This window comes from Cynocephalus volans, chromosome 6 (assembly GCF_027409185.1).
Source record: "Cynocephalus volans isolate mCynVol1 chromosome 6, mCynVol1.pri, whole genome shotgun sequence".
Classification (NCBI taxonomy): Eukaryota; Metazoa; Chordata; class Mammalia; order Dermoptera; family Cynocephalidae; genus Cynocephalus; species Cynocephalus volans.
The window spans coordinates 152,190,281-152,215,256 of NC_084465.1; the positions used below are offsets into that span (position 1 = coordinate 152,190,281).

At 36.7% G+C, this 24,976-nt stretch overlaps 1 protein-coding gene across 5 annotated transcripts in view; it reads left to right on the plus strand.

Annotated features, from left to right (window-relative positions):
• The window catches only part of CREM (cAMP responsive element modulator), an 88,576-nt gene that overhangs the window by 16,400 nt on the left and 47,200 nt on the right, over positions 1-24,976 (plus strand). For all 5 annotated transcript variants that reach the window (XM_063098716.1, XM_063098707.1, XM_063098709.1 and 2 more), the window contains exon 3: positions 4,245-4,368. In XM_063098716.1, coding sequence (XP_062954786.1) covers positions 4,245-4,368 — 124 coding nt within the window. The remainder of the gene's footprint in view (positions 1-4,244; positions 4,369-24,976) is intronic.

Here is a 24,976-nt window from a genome sequence, read left to right on the forward strand (position 1 = left end):
GGTTTAACATGGCATGATTTAGCTTCTTTCTCTTTCTCGCGGGCATTTTTGTTTTAATGCTGGGTTTTGCTCTTTCTTGTGTTTGTGATAGTGGTCATCATTATTCAGATTCCAGATGAAGGACTCCCTTGAGGATTTCTTGCAGGGCTGGTTGTGTGGTGGTGAACTCCCACAACTTTTGTTTGTCTGGGAAATACACTATTTCTCCCTCATTTCTGAAGGAGAGCCTTGCTGGGTAAAGAATTCTTGGCTGGCAACTTTTTTCTTTTAGTATTTTGAATATATCACTCCACTTTCTTCTTGCCTATAGGGTTTCAGTTGAAAAGTTTGCTGTTAGTCTGGTGGGGGCTTCCCTATAGGTGACTTGATGCTTTTCTCTTGCTGCTTTTAGAATTCTCTTTTTGTCTTTGAGCTTTGCAAATTTAACTATAATGTGTCCTGGGGAGGATCTTTTTGGATTGAATCTGGGGACCTTTGGGCTTCCTGGATCTGAAGGTCTGTATCTCTCCCTATACCTGGGAAGTTTTCTGTTACTATTTCCTTGAACAGGTTTTCAATACCTTTTCCTTTCTCCTCCCCTTCTGGAATACACACAATTCAGATGTTAGAGCACTTGAGGTTGTCTGCTATCTCTCTTAGATTTTCCTCATTATTTTTAATTCTTTTTTCCTTTTTTTCTGTCTGCCTGGATTATTTTGAAAAGACCATCTTTGAGATCTGAAATTCTTTCTTCTGCTTGCCCTACCCTACTGCTCAAGCTCTGTGTTGTGTTTTTTATTTCATTGAGTGAATCTTTCATTTCTAGGAGTTCTGCTACACTCTTTTTTAAGGTATTAATCTCTTTGTAAATTTCCTCCTTCATATTCTGTGTATTTTTTCTTGTTTCATTGTGTTCTCTAATTGAGTCTTCATGCCCATGACCAGCATTATTAATCCTTTCATGAGGCATGGTCCTCAGAATCTAATCACCTCTTCAAGGCCCCACCCTTCAGTTACCATAACAGGATTTCCCACCCTCTTAACAGTCACAGTGGGGATCAAGCTACTAACTAATACATAAAACTTGGGGAACACAAGCCATTTCATATACTAATCATAATTAACCTTTTCCTGATTATTTAAGATAGTTCTTGTAGATATAATTGTTGAATTGTAACTCACAAATCTTTTTTTTTTAACACATATTTCTTGAGTATAAAAAACTAGGCAAATTTATCCTATATGGACCCAAATTGCCACACACTTAGAATTCTTGATCTGTTTATTATAAACTACATAGTGTCCCCCCCTTATTGTCACCTGTCACTTCTTATATCCAGTATATTTAGAAACCAGATAAATTAGAATTTTATTTGAAATAAGAATAAATGGTTAATGTGTGAACCAGGAGAGGTTCTGTTCATTTTAGAAGTTTTAGGCCATTTGTTTTGCGCATTTATAGGTAACTTTTGCTTATTGTCTGGTTCTTCACTGAATTCTATATTAATATCAAATAGTTGAAACTTTATACAGTACAGATTGACTCCATAGATACTGAAAGACCTGGAGTAGAGGAGGCATATGAGTGAGATGGTATTTTTCCATCTCTTTTTAGAGTATTAATACATTTTCTAGAGTATTATTGAAGACTTTTTCTAATATGGTTCCATCCAACCTTTCTAGCCCTGCTTCTACCAGTCCTACTCTCTCTTCTCCCCACTCTAATTAGACTCCTCTACCCAGCACCCAGATTTTTACTCCAGTCAGCTATTCTGTTTCCCAGACACACTTTGTATTTTCCTTCTGCTCATAGTCCACCTTTCCTTTTCTACCTGGTGAAATCCTACTCATCCTTAAATATACAACTCTTAGGGCCCCATCCTTGGGCAGACTTATTCATTCCCTCCTATGTTTTCCAAAGCATTTCACACATAACATACTTCACACAATTTAGGAAGTTACTTCGCTTGTGTTCATTACTGGTCTACCAATAAGCTAAGTGTTTCTCAAGTCTTAATATGCATCGGAGTCACTTGGATATAAAAAATTAGGTCCCCCAGAAAGTTTGATTCAGTAGGTTTGGGGCTGAGGCTGGGAAAATGCACTTTTTAAAACAAGTACTTTAGTTAATTCTGATGCAGATTGTCCACGGACTATACTTTCAGAAAACAAGGACCATCTAGTTAATGGATTCCTTCAGGGCAAGGGCCATGACTTGCCCACTTTAGGTGATGCTAAATGAATGTTTCTAAATTGAATAGAGTTTACTGGGGAAGGCGTTTCAGCATGTAATTTTTGAGTTAAGACTCAAGTTGTTGGCAGGACCTTAAGAGAGCTTTTAACAAAGGTGTAAAATATAGCACATTTCTTAGGTTGTTTCCAAAATGCTCCTGCTAGGGTATGCACTGTGGAAAATCGATTCATCTGGTGGTCAAATACTTTTGGAAAATGCTGCCTATTGTATCTGTGCCCTCTATCTTTCTCAAGATACACTAGCGTATTCCACCTTCAGAGATATTCTGCAGTAAGAAAGCCCTCTTAATCTCAGATATTTAAAATGTTTTGACCAAGCATTCCCCCTACCCTCTTTTCCTGGATATTGCTTTTTCATATCCTGCAGAACTAATGTTCTGAGGTATTCTCTTTGGGAACTGCTCACATAAGCAAAAGTAGAGCAGTAGGAATTAGCAGATGTGCATGATGATGACCGGTACTTACCTAGAATTGGAGATGCTGTGCTGTGAAATAAGAAAAGAGATAACGGAATTGGGGAATATTAAGGGAATGGTATTTTGCCATGGTAGGCTATAGGTTTTTATTTTGGTATAATTGTTCTAAATTGTTACGGCCAGTTATGAGTATTAAAATGATTTTGTAGTATAGACTATAGCAGACAGGTTTGAGAATGGTAGGCTTGGATTCAGGTAATAGCTATTGAAATGCAAAAGAAAGTACTATGTGAAAGAGTAGATGAAGGATCTATGGGACCTGGTGCCCAATTAAATCTGGGAACACAATTTAGACATTTAAATTCAAAGTTCTAGGTCACATGGGGGATAATCATAATTTGAGGTAAAGGGCATGCTGACAGTATTGATCTGGTCATCACATCTTGGGCATAAGTGGTAATGGTGAGCTTTATACTTCACGAATATGAATAACCAATAAAATTTTTTTAAAAAGTTCTAAGGGGGACTTCATACTTTTTGGATATATGAGGGTACTTCTAAAAGTTCATGGAAAAATAAGATTAAAAGATATTATGAATGCTCATACTGGCCAGCCACCAAAACAAACAAACAAACAAAAAAAGATTATATGAATCTTTCTATGAACTTTTTGAAGGCCCCTCATATATTTAGACTAGTAAGGTGAAAAAAACACATTACATTATTGACAATTGAAAAGATGTACAGCTGCAGGGAGTAGTTCTTACAAGTAAGTTTTTAAAATTTAATTATTTTGTTTGTATTTTATATTTTCCTTTAACAGGATGAAATTTATTATAATATGGTTTACCTTCCAGAAAGACTTCATATAGAATCATTAACTTAAGTTAAATTCTTAGACAAACTGAAATCGTGTCAAAAGTTTACCTGGAAAAATTAGATTCTCCTCTTTAAATAACTGAGGAACTGCAGGGCAAGTGGTCAATTCTTAGTGATTCAATTTGTTTGGGAGGCTTATTTATCAGAAACTACTTAGTGCTAACAAAGCAAGACACATTTTTATATTATAACACATTTAATTTAGAAAATGGAGAAAGTCTTTCACACTACATCATAATATGAGTATAAAGCAGGTATATTAGGTCTTGAGGATCATAGAATATTTATATTTTTCCTATAAAATAGAACACCTAACTTTATCCCTCATTTACACTAAACAGAATGCTTAAAATAATTATCAAGGAGACTTTATTACAATATTTTTTTAAGTTTTAAAATAAGCTAATTTCATAAAATATTTTGCAGTGCTTCCTTGGTAATGTTCACATTCAGTGAGCAGAGAAGGTGCCTTAAGTTTGGAGAGTTAGCACTCTGCTACTGAATCTATTCTTGAAAAAATACGAGAGTACTTTAGAAAGTTCAGGGAGAAAATAGAGTTGAAAGGTAGTTCAAATCTTTCCGTGAATTTTTTCAAGTACTCTCGTAAAATAATGTAATTGGATGTCAAAAATGAATATCTGAAAGCTAGGCAAAAACCATTATTTCCAGATACTTCAGATAGGGTCTTAACACTCTTCCTTTTTATTGTCTTTTCAGACAAATGACCACGGAAATAATTGAATCCCAGCAGGATGGAAGTATAACACATTCTGTGGCAGAGAGTGAATCTGCTCATATGCAAACTCAGGCTGGTCAAAATTTAATCCCTACTTTAGCTCAGGTAGGCAATAGGCAGGCACTAATGAAAGTTAAAATATATGGAAATGAGAATTATTTCCATTCTGTTTTTTTGCAGTTTATCTTAAATTTCGCATGTTCACTGGTTATCAGCCGTCCTTACTGATTTGATTCTGAAGAAAAGATACATATTGTAGTTACATTTGCATTGTAACAGACACTTGGCAGTGCCCCATGTCTACTACCACCACCAGTATGCGAAGGAAAAACAAAAACCCCTCCATTATATGTAATCCTCAAATTATTACTTGAGAGGGTTGCTAATTCCAAATTCATACAGTTCTAATATTCTCAGATATAAAGATGGCAGAAATCTTACATTTATTCGGTATGTATTTGGCTTGATTCTTTTCAGTTTGGTCTTAAACTGAATTGGTTTCATTCCCAGAGCACCAGTGTCAATTAGTGCCAATTTTTCAGCTCCTAAAATTTATTTTTGAGGTATTTATAAAAATGTGTGGTAAATGTCAGTGGTTGCCAGGATTTCAGGGGATGAAGGAGGGAGGAGAGGAGAGAGGGATGAATAGGCAGAACACAGAAGATTTTTAGGGTAGCAAAACTATTCTGTGTGGTTAATAACATGAGATTATGTATTAGGCAAAACCCATAGAACTATACAATACAAAGAGGGAACTTTAATATAAAATTAAGTAAATAATAATATATTGATATGGATTCATAATTGTAACAAATGTACCACACTAATGTAACAAGTCAATAATAGAAATTGTATATGGGGATGGAAGGAAGATTTGGAAACTACCTGTACTTTCTGCTCAATTTCTCTATAAAACTAAAACTGCTATAAAAATAAAAAACAAAAATACGTGTGGTAAAAACAAACATTTATTAATTAGTTTCTCAAATATTTATTGAATACCTATTTTGTCTAGGCATTATTCTAGATGCATGGGGATTTATAGTTCCCAACCTTAAATATCTCATGGGTAGTGGGGTAGACAGGTATTTTAACAGTAATTGCAATTATTTTCTCCAGGCTCATCCATATTGCTGCACATGGTAGAATGTCATTCTTTTTTATGGCTGAGTAGTATTCCATTATGTATATATACCACAATTTCCTTATCCAGTCATCCATCAATGGACATTTAAGTTGGTTCCATCATCTGGCTGTTGTAAAGAGAGCTACGGTAAACGTGGGAGTGCAGGTATCTCTTTGACTTGATGATTTTCAATCCTCTGGATATATCCCCAGGAGTGGGATTGCTAGATGATATGGAAGTTCTATCTGTAGTTGTTTGAGAAACCTCCATACTGTTCTCCGTAATTGCTGCACTAATTTACAGTCCCACCAACAGTGTAGGAGGGTTCCGCTTTCTCTGCATCCTCGTCAGCATTTGCTATTCTCTCAGAGTGGTTTTTATTTGCATTTTGCTGATGATTAATGATGCTGAGTATTTTTTCATATACCTGTTGGCCATTTGTATGTCTTCCTTTGAGAAATGTTGATTCAGCTCCTTTGCCCATTTTTTAATCGGCTTATTTGTTTTTTTGCTGTACGCACTCGGTAGAGTGCTGCGCTGGGAGCGCAGCGACGCTCCCGCCGCGGGTTCGGATCCTATATAAGAATGACCAGTGCACTCACTGGCTGAGTGCCGGTCACGAAAAAAAAAAAAAAAAAAGTTGTTTGAGCTCTTTGTATATTCTAGATATTAATCTCTTGTTGGATGTGTAGTTTGCAAATATTTTCTCCCATTCTATAGGTTGTCTCTTCACTCTGTTGATTGTTTCCTTTGCTGTGCAGAAGCTTTTTAGTTTGATATAATCTCATTTGTTTATTTTTTCTTTTGTTTTCTGTGCTAAGTGAAACAACCCAGGTACAGAAAGAGAAATACCATGTGTTCTCATAACCGGAGCTGAACCATAAATAAATAAATAAACAATAAAGATAGAGAAAGAGAAAGAAACAACAATCACAGTAATACACTGAACTTTTAGAAAGAGAGAAAAGAACTGGTTACTAGAGGTGGAAAAGGGGAGGGGAGGGGGAGATGGAGGGGGGCTTATGAGGAATTGGTTAACAGACACAAAGAATGATTGCGTATTGCAGTGATCAAAAAGCTAACTATCCTGATCTAATCATCACACATTGTACACAGTTATTGAAAATCAACGTTGTACCTCACATGTATGTGTAATAAATTATCTAATAATAATAATAATAATAATTGCAAAGCATAAGAAGTGCTGTGTTAGGTACAGAATGAATAAGACATACAGAGGAGGAGCAGCCAGTTGACCAGGAGTGCTTTACAGAGGATTTGTCATTTGAGCTAGTCGTAAAGGGTGAGTAAGAGTTTGCTGGGTAGATAAGGGTACGGAAGCATATTCTAGGCAGAGAGAAGTGTGTGTACAGAGGCACAAACTTAGAGTAATGGGATATTCAGGGAACTACAGGCATCTAGTTTAACTGAAGCCTAGTGTCTGGACTTGAAAGTTGAGCTGATAAAGGTAAGTAGATAATTGCATACATTTGAGAGTTTAGGGTATCCTATACTAGAAATAATCTTGAAGTATTTTCAGATGCTCACTGTGTTTAGAACACTAGTAGCCATGTGGAGGTGGGATTGAAAGTCAGCGAGCTCAGTAGTGGGGCACCATTAGGGTGCCTGGTGGAGTCATGGTAGTGTGGGATGCAGAGGAGTAGTGAGATTTTAGTGATATACTGGAGAGGGAATAAAGAGGACCCCATGGGTGACTGGAAGGCCCAGAAGGAACACCAGGTACTTCCTGGATTATCTAAGGCCAGACTGATTCCTGTGAGATCTCTTCTTTTGCAGGAGTGGGGCCAATCACCCAGCCTGCTTTTCTTTCTCCTTTCAGGCTGCCAATACCCACTCATTCCCTGGAGGTTTTCTATGAGTATTCTGTGGAGTTGCGTGTCCCTAGCAACACCCTTCTTTGTTATCCTGGAAGACAGGTGTGCAGTTTTGCCTTAAAAAAAATAAAAGCACAACCTGTTTCTTGTTTTTTAAAAAAGTGCATGTTTATTGTGAAAAATTAACAAAATAAATATTATTAAAAAGAACATAAAAACTGTACATAATCTTAACATCTAGAGATTTAATTGTCGTTAACATTTTGATATACGTATGTTCTTTAGTCTTTTTATCTGTGTGAGTATAATAGAATAGATGTCATACATATTTTTCATGAATTTGGGATCTTCCAGTGTTCTCATAACTATGATTCGTGATCTATAATTCCGCCTTTCTTTGCTGAAGTTGTAGTTGAAAGCAAATCTTCCTTATGATTCCACTTCCCTCCCTTTAGGTACTAGTTCACTAACTTCTACACATACCTTTTTCCCCAGACTTCTGGGCTTGCACAGTCAGAACAATAGATCTCAATTGTCTAAAGATGATAATCTGCAATTCTGAGGCCCTTCAGGCTGGGTGACACCCAGCTCTGTGAGTCTCAGAAGTTGCTAAGAGATCAACTAATAACAAAGTCTAAAAATTAGCCTTCATTATTTGAGGTTTTGGAATTGAATAGGATTTCAGTGGACAGAAACTAGGTTTTAGAAGGTTAGAGAATAAAAGGAGAAGAAGTGGAAATTGGAAGGATAGATTCTTCAGGAAATTTGTCTATGAGATAATAGAGAAAGGTGGGTTGTGAGACAAGAGAGTAAGAACTGGGGGAAGTTGGAGATGTTTTGAATAAAACAGAAGAGGTAGATAGAGACTTGTGAGAAGGCTTAATCAAGAAACTAGAAAAACCCTATGGTTTCCATTTATAATGCTTCTTTAAAAATCTCAAATATATCAGATGTTGATATTTGTTAAATATGGATAGCAAGTTGATGGATTTTTGCTGTTTTTCTGTTTCTTATTTGATTGAAGTATTTGTTCAGTAAATAAACTATGGTTTTTATCTTTTACGTGATAGAAATGTAAAGAGATTAAGAAATAACTAAGAATTATCCTCTATTCCATACATAGATCATGATTTTTCAAAGTATTAGGACACAGTTCTTAGAAGTCAAAATTTTATGAGCACAATTACTAATTTAGGTTCTTGTGATATCTGAAGCTATTCAATTTATGAGCATTTGTTATTAGTATACAAGATTATGTAACTAGAAGGATTAGGAAATCAAGCTGAAATCTTTATTAACCCTATGATGTATGCCAAAAGTGATTGACTCTTTTGAACAATTCCTTTTGACATCATATTTACTTGCCACTTGTCTGATTTTTTTCAGACTTGAGGATTGTAAATTCTCAGATGTTTTAGACTTAAATTCAGTTTTTTGTAAAGAAGGATTTATAATACTTACTTTTCTTATTTACATGGTCAAAATATGATTAAACAGTATGGGAACAAAAGGTGTGACCACAAGATACAGTGGGTTTGATCCTTTGCATCTGATGTCATTTGGTATTAGTACTTTTGACTGCCTTGGCCTTTCCAGAGCTTCTGCTAATCAAAGTGTACTCTGAAAATCATTCTGTTTACAAAGATCTGAAAACCACTGAGCTTGCTCTTGGCCCTCATTCCTCTGTTCTGTTGATGGATTAAGGTGAGGTAGTGGTGCACCAGGAGAGGCTACAATTTTAAATTTTTCTATTTTGTAATTTCCCAGTGGTAAATGGAGCTTTTTCTTCTACCTGTGTTTAAAAGTAAAATCACAGTGGTGGTAATATCAAAGTTGGAAGCAGGAGTTGCCATTAACAAACCTTCAGGTGGCATATAATTGGGGATTAAATATTGTGACATGGCTTTCTTCTTGCCTGAGTTATTTTTTATGTTGGCTTATTTTTAATTGAAGCTGCTATGTGTATGTGTTGATATATAAGACTACATTCCACCCAACCTGGGAAAAACTCTTGGTGGTAAATTGGAGAGTCTATTTTAAATAACCAAGCCAGGAAGAAACCCTTTCCAGAAACCAAAGTGATGAAAAGCAAAAATACTATATATACGAGTAATTGTAAAATAGTTACATTTACATCCTCTGGAAATAATATAATCTTCAACCGTATAATGGGAAATTTAGACTTCTTTTATTATGAAAGGCTTTAGACATATACAAGAGTAAAATAATGATACAACATATATATAAACTTAAAATTATCAAGATTTTATAGCACTTGCCTCATCTATCTTCTTTTTTTTTTTCTTTTTACTGAAATATTTTAAGCAGCTCTGCAGATATCAGATACCATGTCATTTTACTCCTACTTATTCTGGGTGTGCAGCTCTTAAAAAATTATGGACTTGTAAAAATATAACCAAATGTCTCTATCATTACTAATAAAGTCAAGTATATTCCCTTGGTATAATATATAATCCATATTCACATTTCCTCATTTATCTAAAAAATACGTGATCTGTTCTGAAAGCAATAGTGATAACACCTTGGAACTGTTCTTGTTCCAAGTCACTCAGGAATTGATAACACTGCCATGAAGATTTAGGTGGGTGAGGTAATCCAGACAGAGCCATTGGAAAGGACGTGTTTTAAAACTGGCCTTCTGAAGCATAATTTCTTATAGTTGCCATGAAGACTTAGGTCCGAGCATGACACCTTGAGTCTGGAAGCTAAGTAACTCTTCTGTGTAAATGACCAATTCTCAAGGTTTCAGCAAAGACAGAAGGGAAAGATGAAAGGAGCAGAGTTACAGGAGTCATAGAGCTGGAAGGAGACTGGAGATTGTCAGGGTGGCATACTGCATTGAGAGAATTAGTTCTCATGTAGAATTTAACCTCTCTGAGGACCTGCGTATTTTTGGAAACAAGGAGATGCTAGGGAGGAAAAGAAATCCACTAGGGAATGTTGTTCAGAGGTTATTCGCCGCTAATCTCCTTTCTTATCTTCTCCATTCTAAATGCGCACAGTGTGTAAAGAAGCACCTCAGAATAAAGTGGACCTGGCATGTGGTGAGGGACTGAAGTAGGAATGATTTAACAAGGGATACTTGGTGTTTTTTTTTTTTTTTTTTAATTTTATTTTGTCGATATACATTGTAGTTGATTATTGCTCCCCATCACCAAAACCTCCCTCCCTTCTCCCTCCCCCCCTCCCCCCCAACAATGTCCTTTCTGTTTGCTTGTTGTATCAACTTCAAATAATTGTGGTTGTTATATCTTCTTCCCCCCCCCCCGGTTTGTGTGTGTGTGTGTGTATGTGTGTGTGTGAATTTATATATTAATTTTTAGCTCCCTCCAATAAGTGAGAACATGTGGTATTTCTCTTTCTGTGCCTGACTTGTTTCACTTAATATAATTCTCTCAAGGTCCATCCATGTTGTTGCAAATGGCAGTATTTCATTCGTTTTTTTTTTTTTTTTTTTTTTTTTTTTTTTTTTTTTAATTTTATTTTGTTGATATACATTGTAGCTGATTAATGCTCCCCATCACCAAAACCTCCCTCCCTTCTCCCTCCCCCCCTCCCCCCCAACAATGTCCTTTCTGTTTGCTTGTTGTATCAACTTCAAATAATTGTGGTTGTTATATCTTCTTCCCCCCCCCCCCCCGGTTTGTGTGTGTATGTGTGTATGTGTGTGTGTGAATTTATATATTAATTTTTAGCTCCCACCAATAAGTGAGAACATGTGGTATTTCTCTTTCTGTGCCTGACTTGTTTCACTTAATATAATTCTCTCGAGGTCCATCCATGTTGTTGCAAATGGCAGTATTTCATTCGTTTTTATAGCTGAGTAGTATTCCATTGTGTAGATGTACCACATTTTCCGTATCCACTCATCTGATGATGGGCATTTGGGCTGGTTCCAACTCTTGGCTATTGTAAAGAGTGCTGCGATGAACATTGGGGAACAGGAATACCTTCGACTTGATGATTTCCATTCCTCTGGGTATATTCCCAACAGTGGGATGGCTGGGTCGTATGGTAGATCTATTTGCAATTGTTTAAGGAACCTCCATACCATTTTCCATAGAGGCTGCACCATTTTGCAGTCCCACCAACAATGTATGAGAGTTCCTTTTTCTCCGCAGCCTCGCCAGCATTTATCGTTCATAGTCTTTTGGATTTTAGCCATCCTAACTGGGGTTAGATGGTATCTCAATGTGGTTTTGATTTGCATTTCCCGGATGCTGAGTGATGTTGAGCATTTTTTCATATGTCTGTTGGCCATTTGGATATCTTCCTTAGAGAAATGCCTACTTAGCTCTTTTGCCCATTTTTTAATTGGGTTGCTTGTTTTCTTCTTGTAAAGTTGTTTGAGTTCCTTATATATTCTGGATATTAATCCTTTGTCAGATGTATATTTTGCAAATATTTTCTCCCACTCTGTTGGTTGTCTTTTAACTCTTTTAATTGTTTCTTTTGCTGTGCAGAAGCTTTTTAGTTTGATATAATCCCATTTGTTTATTTTTCCTTTGGTTGCCCGTGCTTTTGGGGTCGTATTCATGAAGTCTGTGCCCAGTCCTATTTCCTGAAGTGTTTCCCCTATGTTTTCTTTAAGAAGTTTTATTGTCTCAGGGTGTATATTTAAATCCTTAATCCATTTTGAGTTGATTTTAGTATACGGTGAGAGGTATGGATCTAGTTTCATTCTCCTGCATATCGATATCCAGTTATCCCAGCACCACTTGCTGAAGAGGCAGTCCCTTCCCCAGTGAATAGGCTTGGTGCCTTTGTCAAAGATCAGATGGCAGTAAGTGTGAGGGTTGATTTCTGGATTCTCTATTCTATTCCATTGGTCAGTGTGTCTGTTTTTATGCCAGTACCATACTGTTTTGGTTATTATAGCTTTGTAGTATAGCTTAAAGTCAGGTAGTGTTATGCCTCCAGCTTTATTTTTTTTGCTGAGCATTGCTTTGGCTATTCGTGGTCTTTTATTGTTCCATATAAATGTCTGAATAGTTTTTTCCATTTCTGAGAAAAATGTCTTTGGAATTTTGATGGGGATTGCATTGAATTTGTATATCACTTTGGGTAGTATGGACATTTTCACTATGTTGATTCTTCCAATCCAAGAGCATGGAATATCTTTCCATCTTCTTGTATCCTCTCTAATTTCTCTCAGCAGTGGTTTGTAGTTCTCATTATAGAGATTTTTCACCTCCTTGGTTAACTCAATTCCTAAGTATTTTATTTTTTTGGTGGCTATTGTAAATGGGCAGGCTTTCTTGATTTCTCCTTCTGCATGTTCACTATTGGAGAAAAGAAATGCTACTGATTTTTGTGTGTTGATTTTGTATCCTGCTACTGTGCTGAAATCATTTATCAATTCCAACAGTTTTTTTGTAGAGGTTTTAGGCTGTTCGATATATAGGATCATGTCATCTGCAAACAGGGACAGTTTGACTTCATCTTTTCCAATCTGGATGCCCTTTATTTCCTTCTCTTCTCTGATTGCTCTGGCTAGTACTTCCAACACTATGTTGAATAGGAGTGGTGAGAGTGGGCATCCTTGTCTAGTGCCTGTTCTTAAAGGAAAAGCTTTCAGCTTCTCCCCATTCAGGATGATATTGGCAGTGGGTTTGTCATATATGGCTTTAATTATGTTGAGATAGTTTCCATCTATACCTAACTTATAGAGGGTCTTTGTCATGAATGAGTGCTGAACTTTATCAAATGCTTTTTCAGCATCTATAGAGATGATCATATGGTCCTTGTGTTTGAGTTTATTAATATGGTGTATCACATTTATTGATTTGCGTATGTTGAACCAACCTTGCATCCCTGGGATGAATCCCACTTGATCGTGATGAATAATTTTTCGTATGTGTTGCTGTATTCTGTTTGCTAGTATTTTAGTGAGGATTTTTGCATCTATATTCATCAAGGATATCGGCCTGTAGTTTTCTTTTTTGGTTATATCTTTACCTGGTTTTGGTATCAGGATGATGTTTGCTTCATAGAATGAGTTTGGGAGATTTGCGTCTGTTTCAATCTTTTGGAATAGTTTGTAAAGAATCGGTGTCAATTCCTCTTTGAATGTTTGGTAAAATTCTGCTGTGAATCCATCTGGTCCTGGGCTTTTCTTTGTTGGGAGCCTTCTGATAACAGCTTCCATCTCCTTTATTGTTATTGGTCTGTTCAAATTTTCTACGTCTTCACGGTTCAGTTTTGGGAGCTTGTGTGTGTCCAGAAATTTATCCATTTCCTCCAGATTTTCAAATTTGTTGGCGTATAGTTGTTTATAGTAGTCTCGAATGATTCCTTGTATTTCAGATGAATCAGTTGTAATATCGCCTTTTTCATTTCTAATTTTTGTTATTTGAGTCTTCTCTCTTCTTTTTTTTGTTAGCCATGCTAATGGTTTGTCAATTTTATTTATCTTTTCAAAAAACCAACTTTTTGATTCGTTGATCTTTTGAATTGTTTTTTGGTTTTCAATTTCATTCAGTTCTGCTCTGATCTTAATGATTTCTTTCCGTCTGCTAACTTTAGGATTGGATTGTTCTTGTTTTTCTAGTTCTTTAAGGTGAAGTGTTAGGTTGTTCACTTGCCATCTTTCCATTCTTCTGAAGTGAGCATTTAATGCAATAAATTTTCCCCTCAATACTGCTTTTGCAGTATCCCACAGGTTTTGGTATGATGTATCATTGTTTTCATTAGTTTCAATAAACTTTTTGATTTCCTGCTTGATTTCTTCTTGGACCCATATGTCATTAAGTAGAATGCTGTTTAATTTCCATGTGTTTGTATAGTTTCCAGAGTTTTGTTTGTTATTAATTTCTAGTTTTAATCCATTGTGGTCTGAGAAGATACATGGGATAATTCCAATTTTTTTGAATTTATTGAGACTTGATTTGTGACCTAATATGTGATCTATCTTGGAGAATGATCCATGTGCTGATGAGAAGAATGAATATTCTGAGGTTGTTGGGTGGAATATTCTGTAGATATCTGCCAATTCCAATTGGTCTAGAGTCTTGGTTAGATCTTGTGTTTCTCTACTGATTCTTTGCCTAGATGATCTGTCTAATATTGACAGTGGAGTGTTCAGGTCCCCTGCTATTATGGTATTAGTGTCTATTTCCTTCTTTAGGTCTAATAGAGTTTGTTTTATAAATCTGGCTGCTCCAACATTGGGTGCGTACATATTTATGATTGTTATGTCTTCTTGATGGATCAGTCCTTTTATCATTAAGTAGTGTCCCTCATTGTCTCTTTTTATGGTTTTTAGTTTAAAGTCTATTTTGTCAGATATAAGAATAGCCACTCCAGCTCGTTTTTCTTTTCTGTTTGCATGGTAAATCTTTTTCCATCCTTTCACTCTTAGTCTGTGTGAATCTTTATGGGTGAGGTGGGTCTCTTGTAGGCAGCATATAGTTGGGTCCTGCTTTTTGATCCAGTCAGCCAGTCTGTGTCTTTTAATTGGGGAATTTAAGCCTTTAACATTAAGAGTTGTTATTGAAAGGTGTTGATTTATTCCTAGCATTTTATTGGTTGTTTGGTTGTCTTAGGTGTCTTTTGTTCCTTGCTTTCTGATTTACTGTTTGGGTTCTTTGTTTGTTGGTTCCTTAGGTTGTAGATAGTGTTTTTGTTAGCTTGTTTTCTCTTCATGAATGCCATTTTTATTGTACTAGCGGGTTTAGATTTTTCTTAGGTTTTTATGGCAGTGGTAGTTATTTTTCAGGAACCAAACCCAGTACTCCCTTGAGGATTTCTTGTAAGGGTGGTCTTGTGGTAGTGAACTCCCGCAGTTTTTGTTTGTCTGAGAAATATACTATTTGCCCCTCATTTCGGAAGGATAGCCTTGCAGGGTAGAGTATTCTTGGCTGGCAATCTTTGTCTTTTAGTATTTTGAAAATATCATCCCATTCCTTTCTAGCTTTTAGGGTTTGTGATGAAAAGTCTGATGTTAACCTGATTGGGGCTCCCTTATAGGTGATTTGACGCTTCTCTCTTGCAGCTTTTAAGATTCTCTCTTTGTCTCTGAGTTTTGCCAATTTGACTATGACATGTCTTGGAGAAGGCCTTTTTGGGTTGAATACGTTTGGAGATCGTTGAGCTTCCTGGATCTGAAGATCTGTGATTTTTCCTATACCTGGGAAGTTTTCTGCCACTATTTTGTTGAATATGTTTTCAATGGAATCTCCATTTTCCTCCCCTTCTGGAATACCCATGACTCGGATATTTGAGCGCTTGAGGTTGTCTGATATCTCTCTCAGATTTTCTTCCATGTCCTTGATTCTTTTTTCTTTCTTTTTGTCTGCTTGTGTTATTTCAAACAGCCCATCTTCAAGTTCAGAGGTTCTCTCTTCAACTTCGACAAGCCTGCTGGTTAAACTCTCCGTTGTGTTTTTTATTTCGCTGAATAACTTCTTCAGTTCAGCAAGTTCTGCTACATTTTTTTTCAGGACATTGATTTCCTTGTATATTTCCTCTTTCAGATCCTGTATACTTTTCCTCATTTCATCATGATGTCTAGCTGAGTTTTCTTGTATCTCATTCAGTTTCCTTAGAATTATCACTCGAAATTCCTTGTCAGTTATTTCAAGGGCTTCTTGTTCTATAGGATCTAGAGTATGAGATTTATTAACTTTTGGTGGTGTACTTTCTTGATTTTTTGTATTTCTGGTGTCTTTTTTTTGGTGTTTATTCATTGTGGCAGGGGGTTTCACAGTCCACCGGTTTGAGACTAATGACTAACTAGGATGTTGCTGTGGTTGCCAATTTGGTATGGCTCCCGCCGTGACTGCTCAGTTGGCCTCTAGTGTCTTGTGTGTGTGGTTGCCTCGGGTCTTGGGCTTCTCCGGGGATCCACCTTTCTGGTCAGCTTGTACTCTGCTGGGCTGGTGGATCACGTACCACATGATCTCTGTTGAGCTTTCACTTTCTGTACAGGACTTCTCCCCGTTCCGTGTACTCTGGCCCAGGCTGTTACATCGTGCAGTGGCGACCCCACCGGGTGTGTGGTTTCTGTCGAGTCTCCGCCTCCCTGGCCGCACGTCTCCCCCCTCTGTGCACACTGTGCTGGACTGGGGTGTGTCTTCTGCACCCCTCGTCTATCAGCTGGGCCTTCAAGACCCTGCTCAGCACCGCCTCGCCCAGGAAGTCTACCAGGTTTCTGCTAGGCACAGACGACCAGTCTCTCTGGGTGCCTTTGTAGCACTGTGTAGATCTTTCTCGGGTCTTGTTCACCTTTGTATCCCCCCGGTATAAACCGAGTCTAGTGCCCGCCTGCAGCCTGCTCTCCGGCAGGTTCAAGCGGACCTGGGAACTCTCCTGCCACACTATTCCCAACCCGAAATTCGTTAGGCTTTTTTCCAAACTGGTGGTCGCAGAGATGGTATCTGCCTCCCAGTAACAGGAAGTTTACTGGGGCCGGAGTCCAGGGTGTGGTGGAGTGACAGTCGGCCCGCCCGTACTTCCTAGCCCTCCCAACACTGGTCGGGACGCCCCACACCCCCAGCCCCGCCAGAGAACCGCGGAGGGAGTGGGAGAGGAGGCCGGCCCGCAGGGTCCGGAAAGCCCCGCGCCAGGCCAAGCAAATGGGTTCAGTGATGGCCAAGCAGGGCGGAGCTGCCCGCACCTGGGAAAATGGAGGCAGCACCGGGGCAGTGAGTGGCCTGGTGGTGCAGGCGGGAGCCGCGTGGGCATCCACCCCCCGAACAGAGCTGTGCCAGGGATCACTCACAGTGCTGTGCCAGGTCGGGCGCTCGCTCTGTCTCTGGTTTGTTGCCTTCCGTGTTCTCGGCGCTGCCGCCTCGGGCTGTTCAGTCGCGGCGCCGCTCGGGCGCTCCCAGGAATCTTCTTTAATGCCGGCCTGAAACCTCGAATCCTGAATAGAGCAGCTGGCCGCCTTCAGTGCGGCCGCAGCCTCTGGGATCCTGGCTGCATCCACAGCAGCCCTGGCGCGTGTTCCCTCTAACAAGGGATACTTGGAAATGTTGTATTTTAATGTATGAGTTGTAAATTTTCTTTTTCCATCTGGTAGAAAATTGGAATGGCATTTCTCATTGTTTTGGCGAGCTGTGCCAAAAATCCATCTTACTGGTTGTAAATAGGACCAGGAAGGATGCAGATGCCTATCAAAAAACAAACAGCTCCAGGGCCGAGCCCGAGGCGCACTCGGGAGAGTGTGGTGCTGGGAGCGCGGCAACACTCCCGCCGCGGGTTTGGATCCTATATAGGAATGGCCGGTGCACTCACTGGCTGAGTGCCGTCACGAAAAAGACAAAAAACAAACAAATAAACAAACAAACAAACAAAAACAGCTCAGCTGGTTAGGGCACAATGTTATAACACCAAGGTCAAAGGTGTGGATCCCTGTACTGGCCAGCTACCAAAAAATAAAACCCCACAGAAAAACAAATCCTCAAGCAACATTTGCTGTTGATAATAGGTCAGCACTAGGCAGAAAAACAGAAGCCACACTAGGTATTACAAACAGAGGATATTTAATAGAGAGAATTAATTACATGCGTGTTGAAAGTCTAAAAGAGCAAAAAGGGAAAGGTGACACTAAGAGATCAAAAACAATCAGGACTTTTCAGAATAGAGAAACTAAATGGAAGAGGTAATGCTATATAAAAAAAAAAGGTAAGCAACATCATATTATATATTAAAGATGGCCTGCATCATGTTAGGTTGATTTGATGTATTAAACTTAAGTAGATCTTTTAACTAAGTAGATCTAGTTTAAGCTCATTGTTTAACTGACTCTTGTTTTTTAACTTCAATATAATAATTCCATTAGCTGAGGAACTCTTACTGAAGGATAAGGATATTTCTCTCAAGATTTTGCAGTAAAAATTTCCATTTTATTGTTGATTTTCCCTCTCTTGCCCCTTTTTATGTATTTCTTCCCATGGCTCTTTTTTATTGCCCTCATTTTATTTTTTGAACATAATGTTTCTGTTCACTTAGAATTATCTGTAAAAATGCACAAAAGTGGGAAGAGAAAGTAGGAGAGTGATTTTTTTTCAATAAATGCTAAATCTGCATTATATGTGGTTCCTTAGTCAACCAAATGAAGAAAATCTGCTTTGAAATGTAACTCATTCTTGAAGGTAATTGAAGGTTGAAGGGCCATAAAAAGTAATTGGTGAACTGTTAATATTAGTGACCAATTTTTTCAACTCAGACAAGAATTTGTTGCACATCTGTACTCATATTTTGATAATTTTGTATACAGTACTTTTTAAAAGGTTAGTCTTTGGCGAATGCACTCTTATGTTTTCTTCCCATTCAGTGTATTACAAGTAATAAAACTTTGCTTTGAATAAATTTTGATGTTTCAAATGTAATTTCAGGAGGTATAAAGCAATCAAAGTCAAATTTCAGAAAAAGATTTTATTTTTACACTTATAATAAAAAAACAAACTTTTTTTATTATTTGAGAGATTGTTAAAGATTTGAGGTTTGAGTACTCTTTATCTATCTATCTATCTATCTATCTATCTATCTATCTATCTATCTATCTATCTATCTATCATCTATATCTATCTATCTATTTAGACAACTGGCCAGTATAGGGATAGAACCCTGGACCTTGGTGTTAACAGCACCACACTAAAAACATCTGAACTAACCAGCCATGTCCCTGGGTACTCTGTTTAATATTTAAGTTCCTCTTCTTAGTTTTAATAATTGGTAGTTTATCACTTGCAATAAGAGGAAAGTAACAGTATAAACACAGTTCTTCTTTTACCCTTTCTCTGTGATTTTCTATTAGTAAAAGAGTAGTCTGGGAGAAGGGGGAAAAAGGGAGTGATTGTTTAATAGAGTTTCAGATTTTCAAGATGAAAAAGTTCTGCAGAGCTATTTAACAATAACGTGAATTACTTAACACTATTCAACTTTACTCTTAAATGGTAAATTTTTTGTGTTTTTTACTACAAAAAATGAACAACAACAAAAGTCTAGACATTGAAATTTGAAAAAGGAAACATTCGTTTTTGTAGTTTCTTCTTTGAATAAGATTCAGATTTGCCTTATTTTATTCTTTGTTATTACAACCTTTGTAAATCCCAAACTGTTAAAGGAATTACATTTGGAAAACACAGAGGCTTTGGACAATTTCCACTTCATTGAATAACTGTGGTGACATCATCTTCATAGTGCTCTCCAGAAATGTGAATTTTCTGAGCCCTATTAGAGATAAAAATCCAGTAGTTTTTCAAAAAGACGTGGGACAGAAGAGCCTGGCTATGGTAGTGAATGTATTAGTTAGAGACAACATCAGATGATGATGCAAACAGAAATTAAGGAAAAACACTTACATTTGGCAGATAATAATCTTTTAAAAGTAACAAGTGTAAAGATACAACAGACAAAGGTAACTACAGGCTGTATCCCTGATGAACACAGATGCAAAAATCCCCAACAAAATTCTAGAAAATGGAATTTGGCAACACATTAAAAAGATCATTCACTGTGATCAAGTGGGATTCATCCCAGGGATGCAAGGATGGTTCACCATACACAAATCAATAAACATGATACATCACATTAATGGAATGAAGGACAAAACCCATATGATCATTTCAATAAATGCAGAAAAATCATTTGACAAAATTTAACATCCTTTCATGTTGAAAACTTTCAACAAATTAGGTACAGAAAAAGAATGTACCTCAACACAATAAAGGCCATAGGTAACAAACTACAGCTAACGTCATATTGAATGGGGAAAAGTTGAAAGCTTTCCTCAAAGATTTGGAATAATACAAGGATGCCCACTTTTGCCACTCCTATTCTATATAGTACTGGAAGTCCTAGCCAGAGCAGTTAGGCAAGAAAAAGAAATAAAAAGTATCCAAACTAGAAAGAAGGAAACCAAATTGTCCCTTTTTGCAGATGACTTGGTCTAAATATAGAAAATCCTAAAAACTCCACCAAAAACTGTTAGAACTGATAAACGAATTCAGTAAAGTTGCAGGGTATAAAATCAAGACAAAAATCAGTAGCATTTTTATACACTAGAAGCGAACTATCTGAAAAGAAATCAAGAAAATAATCCCATTCACAATAGCTACAAAAAATATAAAATACTTAGGAATAAATTTAATCAAGGAGGCAAAGAGTCTACAAGGAAAACGAAAAATTGATGAAAGAAATTGAAGAAGATATAAATAAATGGAAAGATTCTGTGTTCATGGATTGGAAGAATTAATATTGTTAAAATGTCCATACTACCCAGGGTGATCCACAGATTTAATGCCATCTCTGTCAGAAAACCAATGACGTTCTTCACAGAAATAGAAAAAATAATCCTATAATTTGTATGGAACCATAAAAGACCCCAAACAGACAAAGCAATCTTGAGCAAAAAGAATAAAGCTGGAAGCATCACACTACCTGATTTCAAAATATATCACCAAGCCATAGTAACGAAAATGGCAAGGTCATATCTGGAATAAAAACAGACACATAGATCAATGGAACAAAAGAGAGAGCCCAAAAATAAATCCATGCATTTACAGTTAACTGATTTTTGACAAAGGTACCAAGAACACACATTGGGGAAAGGACGGTCTCTTCAATAAATGGTGTGGTAAAACTGAATATTCACATGCAGAAGAATGAAATTAGACCCTTATCTCTCATCATATACAAAAATCAACTCAAAATGGATTACAGAGTCAAATGTAAGACCCAAAACTATGAAACTACTAGAAGAAAACCTATGGGAAAAGCTCCATGACATTGATCTAGGTGATGATTTTTTGGATATGACCTTAATAGCAAAGTCAACACAAGCAAAAAGACAAATTGGATTGCATCAAAATAAAAACTCATGCACAGCAAAGGAAACAGTCAACAGTGAAGAGACAACCTACAGAATGGGAGAAGATATTTGCAAACTGTACATCTGATAAGGGGTTGATATCCAAAATATATAAGGAACTCAAAGAATTCAATGGCAAGAAAAATATCTCTATTAAAAAATGGGCAAAAGATCTGAATAGACATTTCTCAAAGGAAGACATACAAATGACCAACAGGTATATGAAACAGTGCTCAGTCATCAGAGAAACGCAAATCAGAACCGCAATAAGATATTACCTTATTCCCGTTAGAATGACTGTTATCAAAAAGACAAAAGGCATGTTGGTGAGGATGTGGAGAAAAGGGAATCTTCCTTTAAACACTGTTGATGGGAATGTAAATTAATACAGCCATTATGGAAAACAGTGTGGAGGTTTCTCAAAACTCAAAAATAGAATTACCATGTGATCCAGCAGTCTCACTACTGGGTATGTATCCAAAGGAATTGAAATCAGTATGTCAAAGAGATATCTGCGCTTCCATGTTCATTGCAGCACTATTGATAGTAGTCAAGATGTGGAATCAAACAAGCATCCACCAACGGATGAATGGATAAAGAAAATGTATATATACCCAATGGAATGCTATTCAGCCATCAAAAAGAAAAAAAAATCCTGTCATTTGCAACAACGTGGATGAACTTAGAGGACATTATGTTAAGTGAAATATTTTAAGCACAGAAAGACAAATACTGCATGATCTCACTCGTAGAGTCTAAAAAAGTTGATCTCATAGAAGTAGAGAATAAAATAGTGGTTACCAGAGGCTAGGGGGGCTAGGGGTGGGGGTATGGTTAGATGTTGACCAAAGGATATATAGTTACAATTAGATAGAGGAATAAATTCAAGAGATCCATTGTACAGCGTGGTGATTATAGTTAATGGTGATGTATTATGTTTTTGAAAAATGGAAAGATAATGGATGTTAAGTGTTGTCACTGCAAAAATAATATCTATGTGAGGTAATGCATTTGTTAATTAGCTAGATTTAACTATTCCACAGTGTATATATATTCCAAAACATTATGTTGTACACAATAAATGCATACAATTTTATCTGCGAATTAAAAAAAATTTTAAAAAACGTACATCTGCAGCCTCCATATGTTTTTCTAGTTCATTTCACCTTTGCTGTGAGTCTTTCTGCCTGTTGGTGTGAAACACCCTCTCTAGGGAGCGGCTCTCTACAAAAAAGGAGTCCAGAATCTAAATTCATAAAACAGACTGCTTCGGGTGGTACTGGGGAGCCTAGGCTTCTCACAGGCCACAGGAGAGGTCAGTTGCAGCAAATTTGATTTTTCTTTGTTTTTGCAACCACCTGTGCTAATTTACCTAGTTGGCAGATTAAACACTTACTTGCTTAGGGTACCAGCAAATCATGGCCACCAGAAAGCAAAATCAAATTCAAAATAATAATAATGTATAGTAATAATGATGGGTATATATTTGCTATTGGATATATTAATATACCATGGTAGGTACTGCCAGTGTAAGTTGGTCTCCCAGGTCTTTTGTCCTTAGAGCTTTCTCGTTCTTTTCTAAGGGCTTATTTACTGCTTCGCACTTGGTATAAGGAAAAAGAGCTCTAATTTATACATGCATAGTTTGAATTAAATTTAGTTTGTTTACTTAAAAGTAGTTGTGTGAAATATTTTAGTACTATATTTTAATACTAGAGACATAACATTTTAATTGTTATACATTGTTTTAAACTATTAAGACAGAATTATCATTATTTGTTTTTGTTTTTGTTTTTTTTTGGCGGTTGGCCCAGTATGGGGATCTGAACCCTTGACCTTGGTGTTATAACAGCACACTCTTAACAAACTGAGCTAACTGGCCAGCCCGAGACTGAATTATTTGATATTCGCTTTTTTACCTAAAAAAATTGAAAATACTAGTTAATTTTATAGATTAAATTAGTTAAGATGATTAATGTGAAACATAAGCACAGTGCTTGGCACATAGTCAATGTGCAATAAATGCTTGCTTTTATCATTGTAGTAACTTGCCTTAATCTTAAAATGGTAATAATTAGGCTTATGTGGGTTTAAAAATATGTTATATTAGGAATCCATTCTAAAGTAACATAAACTACATAAATGTACTTACTGTGCTGAATAGACCTCCAGACGGTATAGAGAAGAAAAGCTAATTTATAGTTGTTTTATGAGCAAAGTTCTCCCAATATGATGTCATGAGCTTGTTTAAAATTATATGTTTTATGTTCCTATATTTAGGTACTTTACATTTCTTTCAGGTATTTTAAAACATTGTATTAAGTTCCTTCAGGTTGTTTTGGCCTTGAAAATCTAAAATATAATTTATAATTGTATCTCAGATTTCATGGTAAGACCAAATTTTATCAAGAATGATTTCTTAAGTGCGTAGAATTTACTATTTATGAACTCCTTCCATTGAACTGGAACTGAAAAAAGCTTGAGGATGCAATTTGGTCTTGCCGTGTTTTTTCACTGATTCAGATTTTGATTTTACTTTCATGTAAATCCTTGGTTTGTTCTTTCCTTGCCTCCATTTTGGGGAAGATTTTTATAAAAATGTTAATCCTTTCAAATAACAGGATTTAATATACATGTATATTATTTAAGCTCTACTTTCTTGACCAAATTATTTAAATTAAATATAACGATAATAAAAATAACAAAAGTTAGCATTTATTGAATACTTGTTATGTGCCAGGTGCTTTATACACATCTTCACAGCAACCCTGTAGAAAGGTACTGTCCTCATTCTCTTTTGCAGTTGAGAAAGATAAGGCACAGAGAGTCTGAATAACTTGTCTCAGATCACACACAGCCAAGTTTTGATCCAGGCAATGTGGCTTTAGATTTCATTAACCACTCCTCTGTAATACACAGATACTCAGTGTTGTACCAGATAATTTCAGAGAGCATGACTTAGGAAAATTCATACTGAACCAATAGTAACAATAAATATATGGTATCATATAGTTACTATATAGCACTTTATATGTGTATGTATACTGTATACACAGAAACTATTGTATACATACATATATATTGTCACTCCTTTATTCAATGGCAGAGAAGACAGTTTCATATTTATTTATTTATTTATTTTTATTTTTTCTTAATTTTATTTTGTCGATATACAATGTGGTTGATTATTGTTGCCCATTACCGAAACCTCCCTCTCTCCTCCCTCTCCCTTCCCACCCAACAATGTCCTTTCTGTTTGCTTGTCGTACCGACTTCAAAGAATTGTAGTTGTTATGTCCTCTTCCCCCCGCCACCCGGACTTTTTGTGTGTGTGTGTGTGAATTTATTTATTAATTTTTAGCTCCCACCAATAAGTGAGAACATGTGGTATTTCTCTTTCTGTGCCTGACTCGTTTCACTTAATATAATTCTCTCAAGGTCCATCCATGTTGTTGCAAATGGCAGTATTTCATTCATTTTTATAGCTGAGTAAATTCCATTGTGTAGATATACCACATTTTCCGTATCCACTCATCTGATGATGGACATTTGGGCTGGTTCCAACTCTTGACTATTGTAAAGAGTGCTGCGATGAACATTGGGGAACAGGTATACCTTCGACTTGATGATTTCCATTCCTCTGGGTATATTCCCAACAGTGGGATATCTGGGTCATATGGTAGATCTATCTGCAATTGTTTGAGGAACCTCCATACCATTTTCCATAGAGGCTGCACCATTTTGCAGTCCCACCAACAGTGTATGAGAGTTCCTTTTTCTCCACAACCTCGCCAGCATTTATCGTTCAGAATCTTTTGGATTTTAGCCATCCTAACTGGGGTGAGATGGTATCTCAGTGTGGTTTTGATTTGCATTTCCCGGATGCTGAGTGATGTTGAGCATTTTTTCATATGT